The sequence below is a fragment of the Lutra lutra genome, chromosome 3, assembly GCF_902655055.1.
Source record: "Lutra lutra chromosome 3, mLutLut1.2, whole genome shotgun sequence".
In the NCBI taxonomy this organism is placed as follows: Eukaryota; Metazoa; Chordata; class Mammalia; order Carnivora; family Mustelidae; genus Lutra; species Lutra lutra.
In genome coordinates, this window is record NC_062280.1 from 59,941,207 (window position 1) to 59,960,680 (window position 19,474).

Here is a 19,474-nt window from a genome sequence, read left to right on the forward strand (position 1 = left end):
CTAATTCTAAAAATGTGAACTGTGCTGGATTCTGGGAAGTGCCATACGGGCTTCATCTTTGAGGAACATAAAGGATGTCTGCTGGAAAGAAGGCAAAGAAAGGCTTCCAACCATGTGTAAAGATACTCTGCTGAGAAAGGATCAGGTGCCCAGAAGATGACTGTGGCAACATCATTGGGCAGGAAACATCAATAATACAGAGATAATGGTGGCTCAGTGGGTGGCTCAGTGGGTGGCGCCTCTGCCTTTGACTCAGGTCATGATCCCAGGGTCCTGGGATCAGGCCCTGCATGCGGCTCTCTGCTCAGTGGGGATCCCGTTTCCCTCTCTCTCTCTGCCTATTTGTGATATCTGTCAAATAAATCAAATCTTAAAAAAAAATACAGAGATACTATATAATATACAAAACAAATACCAATAAGCACTTTACTCGGGTTGAACATTGCTACTATTTTCTCACTCTTTATTGTTCTTAACCATAAGCATGTAAGTGTGTTCGAGTTTTTCCCATCTGAAAGGCAACAATGATGGGAAACTTTCAATCCTCTTTGGCTTTATGTTCAACTGAATTGAAAACACCACCAGAAGTCTTCTTTTCCCTCAGGCCTAACCCTCTGATATATTAATTTACAGATGGAAAAATATTCTCCTCTCTTACAATGTTTTATGTTTTCAACATCTGCTTGTGACATGCACTCACAGTCTTTTGGAAAACCACTTCTTACTCATTTAGATACTGCCTCAAAGCTTTACATGCAAGATGTCTATATAAACTGTAAATTATTGTGTTTTAATTTCATGTGGCCTGCCATGACGTCAAACTCTTGGTATAAAACATTTACAATCTCCCATCCCCAAGGTTGGCCAATGGTCTACTGGCCTGGAAATGTGTGTTGTTCTAAAATTTCCTGACACTTCCAGGCTTTTCAAACCTGCCTTGAAATGCATGACCCCAACCGACATACCTGTCCTGGGAGACCCCTGCAATGCCCTTTAGCAGATACGAGCTACTTTCGAATGTGTGATGTGCTTAACAGGTATTTAGCCCATGGCTGATATTACCAGAAGTCATTAGACAAGGCCTTCAAATGAAAGCAGCCAGGGAGCCAGAAGCATGGACCAGGGTGATGCTGAAGTTGGAAGGGACTTTTGACACCACTTAATCCAACTGCTCATTTTCCGGGAGAAGAAACACAGGACCTGTGTGAGTTGAGTTGCCCAAAGTGCGCCAACCAACGGAAGGTTTTTTAGGGACTAAAATTAGACCTTACAACTCCAAGCTGGTGTCAATATTTCATGAGCATATTCTGTAAATCATCCCTGAATATTAGAAGTATTAAACTGTTCAGGGACGCTCAATAAAAAATGCTGCAATTATTTCCTGTACCACAGTTTGAGTTTTCAGGTATCGTCACATGTTAAGTTTTATATTATTTGAAACATGTATTTTAAAACTTTGAGGTAGAAATAACACTTCTTTATTTAAAAAAAATTACTGGAAAACACAGATGAAAAAACCTGATATTTGTTGACACCTCAAAAACAGTCTACATATGTTACAGTAGTACATTTAGCTATTTTATGCATTTGGTTTTCTGCATAGTTTCCAAAATGTTCTAGAAGACAGCAATACTTTAAATGGAGTCAGCTGGAGTTTTTAGAATTATTTTAAGAAAACCACAATCTTCTTTTGTCCTCTTGCATTCCCAAGAGCTCTGATTGGTTGATATTCATCTTTGCTTGGTTCTTATCAACAAAAGCTAATGTTAGACTGAATTTAACAAATCCATCAAAACCACAGAAGAATTTTCCTTTCACTCCCTCCAACATTTTGTTTCTCTTTAGGCGTAGGAGGTAACACTTTCCATGCGGCAGACCATCCGAATAAGTGTGGGTTAAAATGGTCAGTTGTGGCTCTGTGTCAGTCATGGGGGTCTTCATGCTAAAAGAGGCTGCTTGTCTACTGGGAGAATGTTCTGAAGGCTGGGCCCTGTATCCCTCTCCAAATGGCCATAATTATTTGGGAAAAACTGAAAATATCACAGCATAGAGAGCTTACCCTTCTACCTGGGGTTAGGGACAAGTAGAGGTAGATCTTTTCTTTTTATTCTCATAATATCTGCTACTTGCTAAATCTTGGGTAAGCACTAGACATCTCCACTAACACAGGCAATCTTCCTTGAGCATAGTGTTATGTTCATGGAAGGAAAGCTGAAAAATAAACCTTAAGCTACGTGATGCTGCTGCTTCATAATACCTCCCCTTTTATGGTTCTTCACATTTTTCAAAGTGCTTTCGTATGTACACATATATCACTTACTCACAAAAAGCTGGACAAGTGGTGTGTGAGGCAGAATGCTAAGATGGCCTCCAAGATTTCTGCCTGTTGATGTATATGCCCTCAAAATCCCCTCACTTTGAGTGTGGTCAGGACCCATAAATATGAGATAGTCACTCCTGTGATTACAGTTAAGATTTTATCTTAGCACACAGAAGAGAGATTGTCCTGCTGACTTTGAAGAAGCAAGTAGTTGTGCTAGAAAAGGTCCTGTGAGCAGACCATATGGTGAGGGCAGCCCTAGTTGTTCAGAGTGATCCCCAGTGGACAGCTAAGAAGAAAAGGAAATGACAGCCAACAGCCTGAAAGAGCTGGGAAGTGATTCTTCACCCAGTGTCCAGATGAAAACATTACATGCCCCACAACTTGATTTCATCCTTCTGAGATCCTGTGCAAAGGACCCTGTCCAGGCCTCTGACCTACGGAACATGTGCAACAATAAAGGGCTGTTGTTTTAAGCCACTAAGTTTGCGGTAATTTGTTGCGTAGCAATAGAAAACTAATAAAAGCCAAGGTAAATAATAATATAACCATTTCACCAATAAGGACACTGGTTCAGAAAGATGAACTGATTTGGGGACGCCTGGGTGGCTCAGTTGGTTAAGCAGCTGCCTTCGGCTCAGGTCATGATCCCAGCGTCCTGGGATCGAGTCCCACATCGGGCTCCTTGCTCGTCAGGGAGCCTGCTTCTCCCTCTGCCTCTGCCTGCCATTCTGTCTGCCTGTGCTCGCTCTCTCTCCCTCTCTCTCTCTGACAAATAAATAAATAAAATCTTTAAAAAAAAAAAAAAAAAAAAAAGAAAGATGAACTGATTTGGTTAATTTTATTTTGAAGATCAATGACAGGACTGATAGTGATACGTTGGATCTTCATTTATGCTCCAGCATTCTTTCCACATACCATAATGCTCCACACTAATGAGTATTGCTGGTGGGTATTCTTTACCCCTGCCTATCCACAAGATAGATACTTGAAAGTACATTATATTGTCTTCCTCTACACAGCTCAATGCAGAGTAAAGCAATGATTTTATTAATACTCATATCAGTTCTGGAGTAGTAAAAATATTAATCAGTATCATATTAAATGTTAAGTTGATAATATTTTTAAAGGTTCTCAAATCAAACGTCAATCTTCATCACTAAACAAACAATATTGTGTATAGTCAAGATCAGGAAATGTGATAGGTAATTCTACCCACTTTTTGTACTGTTTCTTTAGCATATTATTTTTGAAAACCACTACAAAATTCTTTATTTTGAGGCAAGGCAAATCTAAGCCTTTGTGCACCATCATCGTCCCCCAAGCCTGAAAAACAAAAGACAGTGAGAGGAAAAATTAAATGCAAATTCAATTAAGAATTCCTTTAGGCCAAAATAAAAATAAATCCACAGCAATTTACTCACTTGGCCACATTTTTTGCAGATAATCTCGCTGTTGGTTTGATAGTCTACAAATTTCTTTTTCAGGGCTTTGTTTTCTCTCACAGTGTAGAGTTCTCTAAAATTATCAAGAAGTAAAACAAAACAAAACAAAAAACCTCTGAGAATTCGCAATAGACAAATATGCAGCCTATGAGTGCATGCTCTTGGACCTGAAGGTCATCCACAGGCATGCGTATCCCATGTTTTATTCCTTCTCTCCTTCTGCCCCTGCAGATCATCAGCAGATGCCCCCTTTTGCACACTCCTCTCAAGGGTCATGTTGCCTTGGGTGTCTTCTTCCAAGTCGGTCGATTATTCTAATGAAATTTAAGTTGTCCAAAATTGTGAGAACACATATGAGTATACACCAAACTAATGTGCCTTGGATCAAAATGGCTTTGGGTCTTACACGTCTCCCTCCCTGCCCCAGTGCAATATTTGAAAAAAAAATGACATTTGAAATAGGGATATAATGTGGGCGCTAATGGAAGGGAAGTTCTGAAAAATAATGAGTCTCATTTGTCCTATTTTGGAAGAACATTCACAATACAACCTACTTCACCTCTTACAGAGAAACCTAAATGGAGTCTTCCTGGACTTACTTGAATACTGGTGTCATGTTGACGTGGTGCATCTTCTCTATGACGTGGATATCTTCTCCAGAGCAGGCTAGCTCGCCACAATTCTTGCAGAGGAAGTTTATTAAAGATGGGTTTTCCTTGTAGCACTTTGCAATACTTCTCTTGATTTTCATTTTCTTTTCCATTATACTTTGCATCTGTAATTCCAAAATCTGCATTGAGAAAAAAAAAAAAGTGTTTCTTTTTTTTCACAGTTTGACTGAAGTAATTCTCCTGGAATTCAGAGATCTTAGATAGTTATGAAAATGTACACTTGGCCATAGCCTAGAAATAAAAATAATGAGGTGATTTCCCCCAAAGAATTTCACATATAACCCTTCCCTGCGATCGAGGAAATGTGGAACCCTCAAGTGTTCTGAAAACACCCTCTTCCATTTTAAACAAGTTCTATTGTGAGAAAATCCTTAGCAATATTCCACAAAAAAATAAAATAAAATAAAATAAGAACTTGCCCTCTAAACTCTCTCCCTCACCATTAGTTTTAATTCTGTTCCATAAAATAAGTCTAAACCTTCTCTTACATGGAATCTCTTTGAAGAACAAACACTGCTATTACATTACCAATAGTCTTCTCTTACCTGTGATAAGCCTCCCAGTTTCTTTAAGCTTTTCTCACATATTATAATTTCTAGACCCTTTGCTATCTTAGTCAATCTCTTCTTTACACATTTGTGGCAGAAACTACTAGTTTCCCACCCAGTGTCCATTCTTCCTGGGAACAGAACTATAATTGCATCCTGGGTGGAAATATGCTAGCTAAATGACTACATTTCTAAGCCGGTAATCAACGAGACATAAGATGTTGAACAGAATTTCCAGAAAGGCTCCTTAAGTATCAGATAGCTGTCATTTGCACTTTTTACCTTTTCCATCTTCTTCCTTCTTCGTGACTAAAATGAGCATATGACAGTTGAAATTCAAAAAACTATCTTTGACCTGGATGATGGAAACCAAATACTAAAAGGGCAGAGAAGAGAGAAAGAGAAGAGTCTTGCCTTCCTCACGACATCATGGAGCTATCATATAGGATCTAGATAGTCCACGTTTTTTTATGAGAATATGTCCTTAAACCCCTGTATTCAAGGCTGTGTGGTTAGTGGCACAATTTATTTCATAGCAGAAACAACGTAGAGACACAAAACTTGAGATAGACACTGGCCAGTTCTCACATGTATACAAATTCACAGTAGGAAAATCTGGTCCTTAAGTAATTTACCTCCAAACCGAACCTCTCTCAGATGGCAAATTTATATTAAATTCTGGAGGAAGCCATCCTGAAGACTGAGGGGGAAGTTTTAGTAAATGTAAACTATCAGTGGTGATGAACAAAGCTGAATGGTCCATGCCTGGCTCTCACCTCTGTTTTAGGCTTTGATTCAAGATAGCCATATTTAATACAAAAAAAGAGAACTAAACCTTGTGAACAACCCATGGGTCATATGATAATTTAATCAGATAAGTACAAAGACTAATGTCCTGTAAATGATAGCAATGTAAAAGATTAAAGTATTCTGTTTCCTAAAAGTTTAAGTAGGTTGTTCTTGTAAGATATTTATAATTCGGTGGGCTGATAAAAGATGATTTGACATAGTACCACATACATGGAGGGCAATCAAAGAACACCTATAGGTTTGACAGGAAAAATAAAAATAAATCTAAGGTTAATATATGGGTATGCAACCAGGACACCAGGAACTAAAGGATTAGTTCCAAAATAGTAAAGAATATGAAACAATCAGAGGGGAAAAAAAATATTACAAAACTTAAGAAATATATAGGAGGCACAGCGGCAGTCAGTCAAAGTCTAAATAAAACATAATGACATGGGAAAATTTGCTGCGTCATTGTTAGGGAAAATGCTTCAAGTCTTCACATTATTTCTAGAAGTCTGGTTTAGAGGCTTTTGGTTAGGTACAAATTCTGTATATGACATGGAAAACAGACCTCATCTTCGGTGTCAGTGCTCACCATTTATTAGCAGCTGCCTGAAAATTGTGTTGAGAAGGATTCTTAACTCAGAAGAAGGATGTGCTGGGACCTAGTAGCGAAGTCTACTGCAGCAATGTCTGCCTAGGGAGCCACACAGATTAGTAGTGGAATGTGCCCCTGCATCATTGCCATCCCTGCTCTCAGTCTGTCAGCCTGGAGTAGCTTTCGGAGGGCAGGTCTCTTAGCCAAAGGAAACCTAAGAAGGTAGGTGATTTGGGGCCCCCAATGAGACTGTATCTTACTGTAGACATAAGCTGGAAAATTTTGACCCATAAACTCTGGAGATGGCCTAGAGTATATCCAAAACACTTGGTCTCCAAAGATCAATCTCTGAAAATATCCACTTGATTAACTTTCCAGTGACATTATTTGGCCACAGATGTTTGATTTGACATTACCAACTGTTTGGTTTGCCTTATATTTAAAGGGGTTTTAAAATATAAGTTTGTGTAGAAACCTGGCCAGGAAACCTTGGAGTTGGTTATAGCAATGCACACCAATTTAAAAGCATCCCTTTCGTGAAACTCTATTTAGGGTAGAGCCAATTCCAATGTTAAGAAACTAACATTCACACCCATATGCAAGGGTGTGAATTTTCTTCTAAATGGATTGTTTGCTATTATAGTAGTTACAGTCTTTAATTCAGTGGTATGGGGGATTTCCTGAAATATTGTAGAAATGCATTCTTCCCTCACTACATTCCTCTTGCAGCTCAAATGACTCTACATTAGTAAAGTGAGATGCAGCCGATGACATATTATGTATTTTCTTATCATTCAGATCTAGCCTCAATGTCTCTCCTTCTAAGAGACTTTCCCCAAATACCCAATCTATAGAGTATTCATCAAAAAACTTGTTTCATATTGTCTTATTCTAATTCTGTAGCATTTAATCTTATGTGATGCATTTCCTGCTTCATTTTTGTTTCTTGTTTCTCCTCCTCAAATCTCATTATGTGTACTATAAACTATAAGCTTCATGCGGCAAGGGTCTATATGTGTTATTTGTTACCATGTTCTCTCTCTAGAACATTGCCTGGCACACAGTAGGCACTTCATAAATATTTCTGGAATGAAAAACTTGTGCCTGTACAAACAGATTGAGTCAAACCAAAATTACCAGGTTGCCTTCAATGAGTGAGATGTACTAGTCTTTCTGATCAAGGTCAGACTAAATTTATATCATCAAAGTTTATGGTTGGTTTCACTGGAACAGCAGCCTGATAATTTCTGCCCATCATAGATCTTGATTCTTTGTATGTGAAACTGGACTAAGCACAACTCATCCCAACTGGAACTAAAATTCAGCATAATTTCTGTCTTGAGACTTAGCCACAAAGCTATCAATGTCAACAACATGCAGCCACTTTAAAGTAAAAAATAAATTCAGAGAGGGCCAATAACAATACCTTACGAGCATACTCCTCTGGGTTCATATTTTGAACATGGTCTATAGCTTTATACATCATTTTCTCTCGGAAATCATTAACTATCTCACGTTCAATAACTCCTGAGTTACTGTGCGCAACCAGGACGTAGGTGCTCTCATCAGCTCTGGCTCGACCACGGGCCTGAGAACATAAAGAAATCAAGTAAATGAAGGGTTATGCTTTTCTCTGAACACTCTCATTTTTGGCCTGGAATGGTATTCGTTGCCGCACATGCCAGTCTTCAAGTAATTTCTCTATTCTCAGTAAAGTTAGTTAGTTATCCATTTTTTATAAGCCGTTTCTTTGAAATTCAAAACGCACTTTAATGAACAATGTTCTAGAACAATGATGGTTAGGTTACCACACAAACCTTCAAGACCTTCAATTATACAAGACCAACCTGTCCACCCTTTTTGTTCCTGGGAACCTTCTTTCAATGAGGGCACCAACATCATTGACTTGCAATAGGGAGACACTCCTCCGGCCTGGTAGGAGGGATGGATATCTCTGACCTTGACGCCATGGCTGTTGAGAATACAGTTCTGTTCCTGATACCTACGCTGAATTTTGAGCACCTTTGCCCATGAAAACACGATCATCATAGTGATAAATTTCTATAGTACCCTTTAGAAATTGATACTTAGGAACATTTTGAGTAACAGAAAATATTGTGGCTTGGCCCAGGAACCTAACTACCAACTATAATATTATCTGTATAAAAATGCATTCAGTGTAATAAACTGTGAACAAGCTAACTCTTGAAATAGAATTATTTCCTAATTTGGTGGTTATCTGGTTATCTCAGTCTTCTATGACTTGTCTTCCATGCCAAGGTACAATTTAATGTATTTTAAAAAGAGACTTTAGGATAAAAGACCTCAACATGAGGCAGGAATCTATCAAAATACTAGAGGAGAACATAGGCAGTAACCTCTTTGACAGTGGCCATGGCAACTTCTTTCAAGACATGTCTCCAAAGGCAAAGGAAACAAAAGTGGAAATGAACTTTTGAGACTCTATCAAGATAAAAAGCTTCTGCATAGCAAAGGAAACAGACATTGAAACAAAGAGGGAACACACAGAATGGGAGAAGATATTTGCAAATGACACTACAGACAAAGGGCTGATATCCGAGATCTATAAAGAACTCCTCAAACTCCGCACATAAAAAACAGATAATCAAGTCAAAAAATGAGCAGAAGACATGAACAGACACTTCTCTAAAGAAGACATAAAAATGGCTAACAGACACATGAAAAAATGTTCATCCTCATTAGCCATCAGGGAGATTCAAATCAAAACCACATTGAGATACCACCTTATACCAGTTAGAATGGCCAAAATTAACAAGAAAAGAAACAAGTGTTGGAGAGGATATGGCAAAAGGGGAACCCTCTTACGCTGTTGGTGGGAATGCAAGTTGGTGCAGCCACTTTGGAAAACAGTGTGGTGATTCCTTAAGAAATCTAAAATAGAGCTACCCTGTGACCATGCAATTGCACTACTGGGTATCTACCTCAAAGATACAGATGCAGTGAAAAGAAGGGCCATCTGTACCCCAATGTTCATAGCAGCAATGGCCACAGTCGCCAAACTGTGGAAAGAGCCAAGATGCTCTTCAACAGACGAATGGATAAAGAAGATATGGTCCATATAGACAATGGAATATTATGCCTCCATCAGAAAGGATGAATACCCAAATTTTGTCTCAACATGGATGGGTCTAGAGGAAATTATGCTGAGTGAAATAAGTCAAGCAGAGAAAGTCAATTATCATATGATTTCACTTACTTGTGGAGCATGAGGAATAACATGGAGGACATTAGGGCAAGGAAAGGAAAAGTAAATTGGGAAACTTTAACTAACCATGAGAAACTGTGGACTCTGAGAAACAAACTGAGGGTTTTGGAGGGGAAGGAGGAGGGGGGGATGGGTAAGCTTGGTGATGGGTATTAAGGAGGCAAGTATTGCATGGGGCACTGGGTGTGGTGCATAAAAAATGAATCTTGGAACACTGAAAAAATAAAATTAAATTAAAAAAAAGATTTTTAGTTAATGTTATAGGAAGAATATTATTTATATTAACAGTAGAACTCCCATACATACTCAACAAAAGGTAACAATTATATGGTTAAGATAGTGTGGGTTAAGATAGAGAAAAAGTGAAACTAAACAGAAATTAGGACATTTCACTTTTGTCTTGCATGTATAACTCTGCCTCTCCCAACATGTTATTATGAAAAATTCCAAACACACAGAAAAACTGCCAGAATAGGAAGGAAAATGCAGAAATAGTAGAGCTCCCTAAGGTTTGTGCATATTACTTGTCAGACACTTTAGGGACACTGCACTTGAAATTCCTGGTCCAGCTGGGAGCTCACAGACATCCTAGGGATGAGGGGGCCTCTTTCAACTCTTACAGACAGGCCAGTGTCCTGTTTCTAAAGAGTCTTGGGACACAAAAATAACTGAGTTGTTTAGAAATACAAAAGTTATCTGTTGTCATATAAATTAAAAGACACCATAAAAAGGCAGTAGGATGAAGCTCTCCAAGGTTTCTTTTTCTTTTAATTGAGGTATAATTGACATATAACATTATATTAGTTTCAGGTGTGCAATATAATGATTTGATATTTGCATAAGGTGCAAAATGGTTTCTCTTTTAGAAGGAGAATGGATATATTTCAAAACTATTTGTGCTGTTTTGCTAAAAGAAAACAAACACACACCACAAAATCCAAAATTAATGTATTGGAGGTATTAAATGTACCTGGACCATGGCTATTTCATTAGTGACGAGACCATAACGGATAACGATGTTACATTCTTTAATATCCAGACCTTCTTCTGCCACTGTGGTAGCGATAAGCAGATTTATTTTTCCTGTGCGGAATTTACTAATGACTTCTTTTTGTTCATTCTGTAGAAACAGTTTAATAAATTAAATTTTGTGATGCAAAACACATTAAAATCTTCTAATTAGCAGAAGAAATAATAAATTGCAACTGGTCAGTGCAAATCAAAGGATTAGATCATACACGGATTCACTGCCATCTGTTTTTGGCATTGAACAAAGACATGATGGTGAGACAACATTTGATTTCCAATCTGGGATTACCACACAATAACAAAAATATTTCCATCATCCAGTCTGGAAGTGGGAAGACCATCATTTATGCCAAGGAAATAAATTGATGGGTGACTTGGGAGGGAAGAAAAAGGAGACGCTTTCAGTGGCAAAGAGGATAAGGCAATGAGAGACTAGAATGGGCTTTGCTTTTTACTACATTAACTTCAGAATCTCTAATATTCAGAAAATAAGATTCGGTGACACTTTTAAAGATCACTGAATTTTGAGTCACAGATAAAATCACACATTCTATGCCACGTCTGGTCACTGTAAGAGTCACTCGAGCAGGAAACCTATGAAATACGTCTGGAAGGACATGTGAGAAACAGAAAACGTTGGCTGCCTCTAGGAAGGGAGCAAGAAGACTGGAGAACAGTGCCCTGAACCTTATTAATTCTGAAAGAGGTAAATATATTATGTGTCCAAAGAGAAGATTAAATAAAAATGAAATAATAAATTATTAAAACATAATTTTAATAACTTATTAAATTTAAAAACTCTGAATTTTGAAACTTAATGTAAGTTAAGAAATGAAAGTACTCTGGCCCTTGCAGAGGAGAAGTGGGTAAGCATAAACCTAGCCCAAGAGGGCCAGTGTGGTTTTGTTCTAAGACTCATAAAAGCTGGGGCGCCTGGGTGCTCAGTGGGTTAAAGCCTCTGCCTTCAGCTCAGGTCATGATCCCAGAGTCCTGGCATTGAGCCCGGCATAGGGCTCTCTGCTCAGCAGGGAGCCTGCTTCCTCCTCTCTCTCTCTGCCTGCCTCCCTGCCTACTTGTGGTCTCTGTCTGTCAAATAAATAAATAAAAAATCTTTAAAAAAAAAAAAAAAGACTCATAAAAGCTGTTGGTCCAGTTGGCCTCTGGTGCACATTTGTGCTATCTTTTATCCCAAAACATTAAACATTAGACAAAAATAAACAGGTCAGACCAATAGCGTGTTCTCCCACCCTCTTCCCTTTCTTTTTAGAGGCAGTATGTATCCTTTTTGACTCCTAAAAGCTGAAGAATTCTCCAGTCTTCTCTGATAATTTCTCCCTCTCACACTCATGTACACTAATAAGCGTTCACAAGTCTTTGGATTTTAGCGGAAGATGTCTGCGCTATTCAAAAAAAGTAACTTTAGGAGTGCCTGGGCAGCTCAGTCAGTTAAGTGTCTGTCTTCACCTCAGGTCAGAATCCTTGCTCAGCAGGGAGTCTGCTTCTCCCTCTCCGTCAGCTCCCCCACTCCAACACCCCAACTTGTGCACACACACTCTCTCTATATATCAAATAAATAAATAAAATCTTATAAAAAAGAGTAACTTTAATCATGAGAGTTTCAGACAGAGTTAGTCCCTCAAATCATCTCAAGTAAATGTTGACTCCCTCTCCCAATGAGTAAGTCCAACTGTTCACAAGGGGAGGATGTGGGGCATAAGGAAGGGGTGTGTTTTATTTTGACATGTAGCCCCCCGCTCTGAAATGGCTAAAGAGCAAAAAGTCACTTGACAACATATTTTCCTTGTGTACCTCACCTCTTTTCAAAGAGGAGCTGAGGCTATATTTAACCAAAGTCATAATACTAAAGTTAATATGACAGAAACTTAAAAACAGGAGTGGAAGAATAGAGATGTACTATTTGTAAGGAGTAACACAGATGCAGTGAGACTGAGCTTCAGTTTTGACTGTCAGCTCCCTGAAAGCTAGGGCAAAAAGGAAACAAATTAAGTAAACTAGCTCTCATCACAAAGGAGGAAGTAAGCTCCGCATCCAAGGTAAACCGTCCTTTCTCTGACATAAATTTTCGAGGCAACTTTACCTGAGTACATGCAGAGAGTGTATTGAGCATGATAGTGTAAATTTTCAAAAAAGTTTTTCCCCAGCAAACATTAAAACAGATTTAATTTGCTCCAATGGACTGAATTTTGATGACCATGAGATAACTGGAGTGTCTCCTTGTCCAGCAAGACTCAAGGTCAATATGACTTTAAAAGAACGTTTTATTCTCCCAAGCCATACTTGTAATGTCTACAAGGGCCTTTTTTTTCTCCCATGGGTTTTACTGTGCACACGATAAGTAGTATAACGAAATGAAAACAAAATAAAACAAATCTTAAAAAGGAAAAGAAAATCACTCATAGTCCCAAATCTCTAACACACGAAATGTCTTCATTTTTCCAAGTTGCCTTACAGATCTCATCCTATGCAAACATATTCTACATTTTTCTAATTATAATGCACATATTTTTGTGGGGATTTGATTTTTCTACTTGATATTATATCATAACCATTTTTCCATTATGTTACTAAGTTTAAATGTCAATCATTTTTGCAAAGGAAACTCAATTTCGAAAGTTCCTCCAAGTATGTGAAAAAAAGTGACTCCTTACAAAGCTAAGCTTATCAGACGCCATAGATTAGATTGCTACTCAACTCACGTTTTATTTTAAGAACAAGCATTCTGTAAAATTATTTGGAGGGGGCAAGAGAATTGATGGAAAAAAAGACTACAACAATTTGGGAATTAACTTCAGCATAACGAAAGAAATATAGAAGGATGTTTTCACCTGTGTCATGGGCTTGAACTCACTGCTGTGTCCAGCTCCAATCAGATGATGGGCTTTGACTCCTACTTCTGCAAATTTTTTATTTTCAGTAATCCACTGGGAAAGGGCATATGCACTCTGTCGTGTTTTTGTGAAAATTATTCCTCGGGCTGATTCCTCAGTCCTTGTATATTGTTCCATAATGGTGTTTCTTAATTTGGTCAGCTTTTCATTTTCATGTTTTGGGTTTCCAGCCAGCTTTTTCAACATTCTCCTGTTTTCTTTAAAAAAGAATTAGTTTGAATTATAAAACGTGAATAAATTACAGTGGGAGATTTTATGTGATGAGATACTGAGATGTAGTTGAGCTACCATTAATCTTGTGCTATCTAATGATCAGGGTAGCTTAGTAAATAAATATATTGCAGTCTTGTTGACAATAAAACCAGATGACCAAGTGACTGATTGTGATTATACAATACATGGCTAATCTGAGCCCATGGGAAAGAGCCCCAGTATGAGTGGGATTTCCTCTTTCAAAATGAAAGATGATTTTAAGAGGGCCTTTCGGAGAGCTCTTGAGAAGCAGCGGGCTCACACCAAGAGGCAAATGCATCAGAGTACGCAATCAACATAACATTGATTCTTACCGAAAAATAAATCCATGAGAAATCTATCTGTCTTATCCAGGCTCAAAGGTTTCTTTTCATCATCTTCGTCTTCATCACCACAACCATCTCCGTCCTCACCACTCTCATCACTCTCATCTTCTTGGACTGCATACTTCTTTTCTTTCTCATCATTATAGAAAGCTTCAAGGTGATTATATGCATCAATCGTTCTAATTGTATCATTAATTTGTAGGGCCTCGTTGTACTTCCTCAAATGCTCTGCACAAACCCGTTCTTTGCGATTTCCTTCTCGTGCAGCTATGAAAGAATATGTTATGTACAGTGAAATCATGGTAGAACACACTCTTTAATATTGTAATGTGGACTGGAATATGTCTATGATACTGACTCCAAAACTGGCTTCATGTTGTTTTTGAGATGGCTAAGGTAAGGCTCAAAATGTGCCTTGAGCTCTGAAAGTTTTCCAACCCCTAGACTGGCTACCTGAGTTCTGGAACAGCAAGAACACAGACCTGATCTGTGCCGACTCAAAGGAATGACACGGAAAACATTTCAGTTGAGTTTGCATTTGGAGACAGAAACATAATATTTATCTTAACATGTTAAACATACAATAAGTGAAAGACTCTGGAAATAAAGAGAAAATGGATGGATTGGTGCTTCTTTCCTTAGATAAGGTATTAGAAACACACATTAGAGGTATTAGAATTAGAAACATGTTCATACTGGGGAACCTGGGTGGCTCAGTCGTTAAGCGTCTGCCTTCGGCTCTGGTCACGATCCCAGAGTCCTGAAATCAAGCCCCGCATCAAGCCCCGTATCGAGCCCCGCACAGGGCTCCCTGCTCAGCAGGAAGCCTGCTTCTCCCTCTCCCACTCCTCCTGCTTGTGTTCCTTCTCTCGCTGTGTGTCTATCAAATAAATAAATAAAACCTTAAAAAAAAAAAGAACATGTTCATCCTTATACTACTTCAAACACAGAAATTTCATTTGATATTCCATTTGCTTTCAGTTTGGTTGAGAATATATGACATATCATCTGAAATCTTGGCATAAACATGGAATAAACTAAGTGTTAGGTCAAAACCCAAATTACCTTTTTTTTCCATTTGAATGGTCCATTGTTCATAGGGTTGAGTTCCAAAATCTGGCATTGGACTCATTTGGCAAAAACTTTGAATCTTGTTCATTATTTCTAAAAGTTTATCTTTAAATGGGTCCTAAAAATAAATTATGCTTATTTTTACATGCTTATATTGTTAAAGAAATAACATTATCTTTGTTAAAATAACTTCCATGTTATAATAAATTTGATTCAGAATCTTTGTCTGGACAAAGTAACAAGTTAATCTCTGATCACCTCTTTGTACATTTATTTTTTATCAGTAATCCACCCTTAAGCCATACACATACACCAACACTAGGTACTGCTACCAGAATTTCCATTCTAAAAATTTCACAAAAATAAAATTAATGGATAATGTGCACCTTGAATGCTAATAGTAATTTAAAAATATATGTATTAAAGCAATGCCCCCATATTTGGAAAGCCTGCGATATAATTTAAGAAACATTCTCTTTGGAAGATTTGGTTTCAGTATTATTTTTACCAAAATAAAAAGTTAAGAGGTAGACTTGTAAAGAGCATCAGGTGATGTATGGAAGTGCTGAATCACTATATTGTATACCTGTAACTAATATAACACTGTATGTTAAATAACTGGAATTTTTTTAAAAAAGGTTAAGAGATAGAGTTTAAAAAAAAAAAACAGACACATAAGAGTGCATACTATATGATTTCATGTAAAGTCCAGAGTCAGTCAAAACCCATCTTTGGTATTAGAAGTCAGGATAGTAGTTATCCTTGGGGAATGGGCGACTGGAAGGAGGCATAGGGGTTTTGGGGGTGCTGAAAATGTTCTGTCTCTTAATCTGGATTTTGATTATACAGATATATTTATTTTATAACATTTCAGCAATCTGTACACCTATGAAGTACTTTTCTGCATGTCTATTATACTTCAATAAAAAGTGTATCAAAATAAGTCAGTTAAAAAGTAAGACAGCAACTTCTTTTAAAAACATATCCTGAAGGTCATGATCCCAGCGTCCTGGGATCAAGTCCCCCATCTGGCTATCTGCTCAGCGGGGAGCCTGCTTCCCCCTCTCTCTCTGCCTGCCTCTCTGCCTACTTGTGATCTCTCTCTGTCAAATAAATAAATAAAATCTTAAAAAAAAAAAAAACATATCCTGATGATTTTGTGGGGTTTTTAAAAATGATTATGAATAGAAACATGCTTTTAAATTTTTAAGTAAAACTGAGTAAGTAATAAGAAGTAAAGGAAAATCAAGAATATTCAAATGTTCTGGTTCAGCTGGAATAGATAGTAGTCATCTTTAGAATTTCCAAAACATTGATCTATGGAGATTGGTCAGGAACATTGGGTTAGTGCCTACTACATTTCAAATACAATATTGTCTACTATACATATTTCATGATTTTAATCCTAATATCCTTTGAGGTAGATTTTCAATGATTATACTTCTTATCAAGTACATAGAGCAAAAACTTACCATGCTTTTTATATTTTACAAAAGAAACTATTGACATAATATCCTGGTCATAATGTCCAAACTAACACAGTTGATTTTTATAATCAGTGAAAATACTCATTGCAAAGCACTATCAAAGTAAATATTTTACTTCTTTACCATGTCAGTATTATCTTAAGAAAGTAAATATGCAAATTAGGTAGGATTCCCATTATCATTACCAACTGTAACCTGATAGCAACAAAATGGCTCTGTGAAACATCAGAAAACTAGTGCTGGAATTCACCCAGAAAATAAAAAGAATAAAATGAACTACAGTAATTCCTCTAGTTTACCTATACAACCCTCTCCATCCCACCCCTATGGCTCACATGCAGTCAAGCTTCTCTTCATATAAACTGAAAAACTAAAAGAAGGCTGGAAGATAGCATTTGCAGCAGTGTTTTGTTGCCTCATAACTAAAAAAAGAATAAAACTGTAACTTATTTTGCAAAAAATTTAAGATAATATTCTTCATATGGTTGTTATAAAAAAATCTGTGCATCTTTCAGTTGAGTATGGTATTATAATGACTAGTTGAACACTACATCAAAAACTAATGATGTACTATATGTTAGCTAATTGAACATAATAAAAAAACAAAAGAACAAAAAAATCTAATAAAATTTTAAGCACATACTTCTCTGGTGTCATCTGCAATTGCAAACTTTTTGCATGGCTCTTTTATTTGGTCTTTGAGTTGATGAATATTTTCTCTCACAGTTTTAATGGTACATGCATCAAGATTAGCACATATCTGGAAAAGAGATTTTTTTCAATATTCAAATATTTACTTTTCCTTTTCAACTGATTCAATGCAGAATTATTTTTATATAACAAATAGTGACCGTGACTAACTCAATATAGCATTTTAGTATTGCTTTACTGTAGATCTGATTAACCAATACATTTATCTGGATGGACTAAAAAAAAAAGTCTTCTAAATCTTGGTGGATAATTCCAGAAAAGGAAGTGTATTTATTTTCATCCCTTAAATTCCATTTGCCAGCTGGAAAAACTGACATGGAAACAGTGTAGCAAATTACAGAGATTAGCAGAGAATGGCTATGAGATAACCGCATTATATAAGACATTTAAAGGTCATCTTGACATCCCTGGATTAGATTACCACCCTCTTCCACACATAAGGAGGACAACCTAAGGCTAGGATTAGGGAAAGCCTAGATGTGTCTGGATCTAGAGTGGTGTTAGTCCTTAATCCCATAATAAATTATATCTTGGAACAAATAATTGTGCCTCTGTCTGTTTTACATGATTTTTACTGAATTCAACTTCAAGTAAAGGACTTAAAATATAAATGCAATTGCCTTAGCTATTCTGCCTTAGGTTACTCTGAATTCACTTAACACTTGAAATCAACAATAGTACTTGATGTGGTGTTACCATTTGGGGTCATCTGACAAATAGTACAGCCTCAACTAGCGATTCTCATATCTCCGTTTCTCATTTAATTTGAATTACCCAGAATCTGAGAATCACACGGAACAAAAAAGGCACAGAAGAAAATATGCAATTTTGAAACTCATGGAGTATTATGAAAATTAGAAATTTTCATAGATGGTACATATTTCTCTATCAAATGGATCATCAAGTTTAACGATAGGAGTAGATATTTAAAATAAGGTATTTCATTTGTCTCAATTTTTCATGGATTCTATATGTACTCCATAATTTTTGTGGTATTTTTCTGTACCATAGTAATTTATTAGGGCATATTACTGTTTTGTAGAAGACTGACTATATTTACCTTAGCAAAAACATACTGATTTCACTTAATCAACGATCATAGAATACCTTCTTCTATGCACTCCATGGCACTTGGACTAATCTTACTCAAAAAGCCCAGGAAACACTGGCATTTGCTTTAGGGTGCTGTCGTTGTTGCTGTGTTTGCTGTTGTTGTATTACATAAAGTTAAAGGCTTACTTTTAAAATATGATCCTTGGCTTCAGCTTGTCTTTTGGCTACTCCAACACCTGGTGAAGCTGTTAGTCCTAGTATCTGAGGTAGGGGAATCACTGGTTTGCATTCTTTCTTGAGTTGATTGTTTTTCAACTTCTGTTTCAAGTAACGCCTCATGATGTTATTATAGACTGCTTCTTTGTTGGTGTGATGGCATTCATCAATGACGATGAGGGAAAAGTCTTAAAAGAAAATCCAAATGGTTCATTTGTCCAACCAGCAAGGTAGAGTGAAAAAAAGTACCTTAAAGGTAGTAAACTGAGCTGCCACGGGAATGTCTTTTCTTGAGCAGAATCCTAGCGCAGACCTCTCACTTTTTTTTATTTTTTTTTTATTTTTTTTAAGATTTTATTTATTTATTTGACAGAGAGAGATCACAAGCAGGCAGAGAGGCAGGTAGAGAGAGAGGAGGAAGCAGGCTCCCTGCTGAGCAGAGAGCCCGATGCGGGGCTCGATCCCAGGACCCTGAGATCATGACCTGAGCCGAAGGCAGCGGCTTAACCCACTGAGCCACCTAGGCGCCCCAGACCTCTCACTTTTTAAGAGGGCAATGTGACTGTGTTAGTCACCTTTACATGCAGAGGTCCATGTATATTAATTATGAAACTGTTCTTGTTAGTTATTATCCCTACTTAAAAGATTAGTTTTGGAAAGTTTATAAAGGTAAAAGTGTCACAGGATGGAATTCAATCCTTGCCTTATTCCCCCAAATTAATCAGGATTACACTTTCATTCTTTAATGAAACATTTAAAGTTGAAGGTTTTTTTTCTTAATGTTAAATGAGAACCATGT

The 19,474-nt window shown here is 37.2% G+C and overlaps 1 protein-coding gene across 2 annotated transcripts in view; it reads right to left on the reverse strand.

Moving 5' to 3' along the window:
- Nucleotides 1-3,151: 3,151 nt before the first annotated feature.
- IFIH1 (interferon induced with helicase C domain 1) overlaps nt 3,152-19,474 on the reverse strand; it is a 55,453-nt gene continuing 39,130 nt past the window's right edge. For both annotated transcript variants that reach the window (XM_047721926.1, XM_047721925.1), the window contains 10 exons: nt 18,646-18,863; nt 17,339-17,455; nt 15,203-15,326; nt 14,126-14,404; nt 13,497-13,756; nt 10,592-10,741; nt 7,801-7,962; nt 4,365-4,555; nt 3,745-3,838; nt 3,152-3,646 (listed from right to left, as the gene is read on the reverse strand). In XM_047721926.1, the coding sequence (XP_047577882.1) occupies nt 3,467-3,646; nt 3,745-3,838; nt 4,365-4,555; nt 7,801-7,962; nt 10,592-10,741; nt 13,497-13,756; nt 14,126-14,404; nt 15,203-15,326; nt 17,339-17,455; nt 18,646-18,863 (1,775 nt within the window). In that variant the 3' untranslated portion in view covers nt 3,152-3,466. The remainder of the gene's footprint in view (nt 3,647-3,744; nt 3,839-4,364; nt 4,556-7,800; nt 7,963-10,591; nt 10,742-13,496; nt 13,757-14,125; nt 14,405-15,202; nt 15,327-17,338; nt 17,456-18,645; nt 18,864-19,474) is intronic.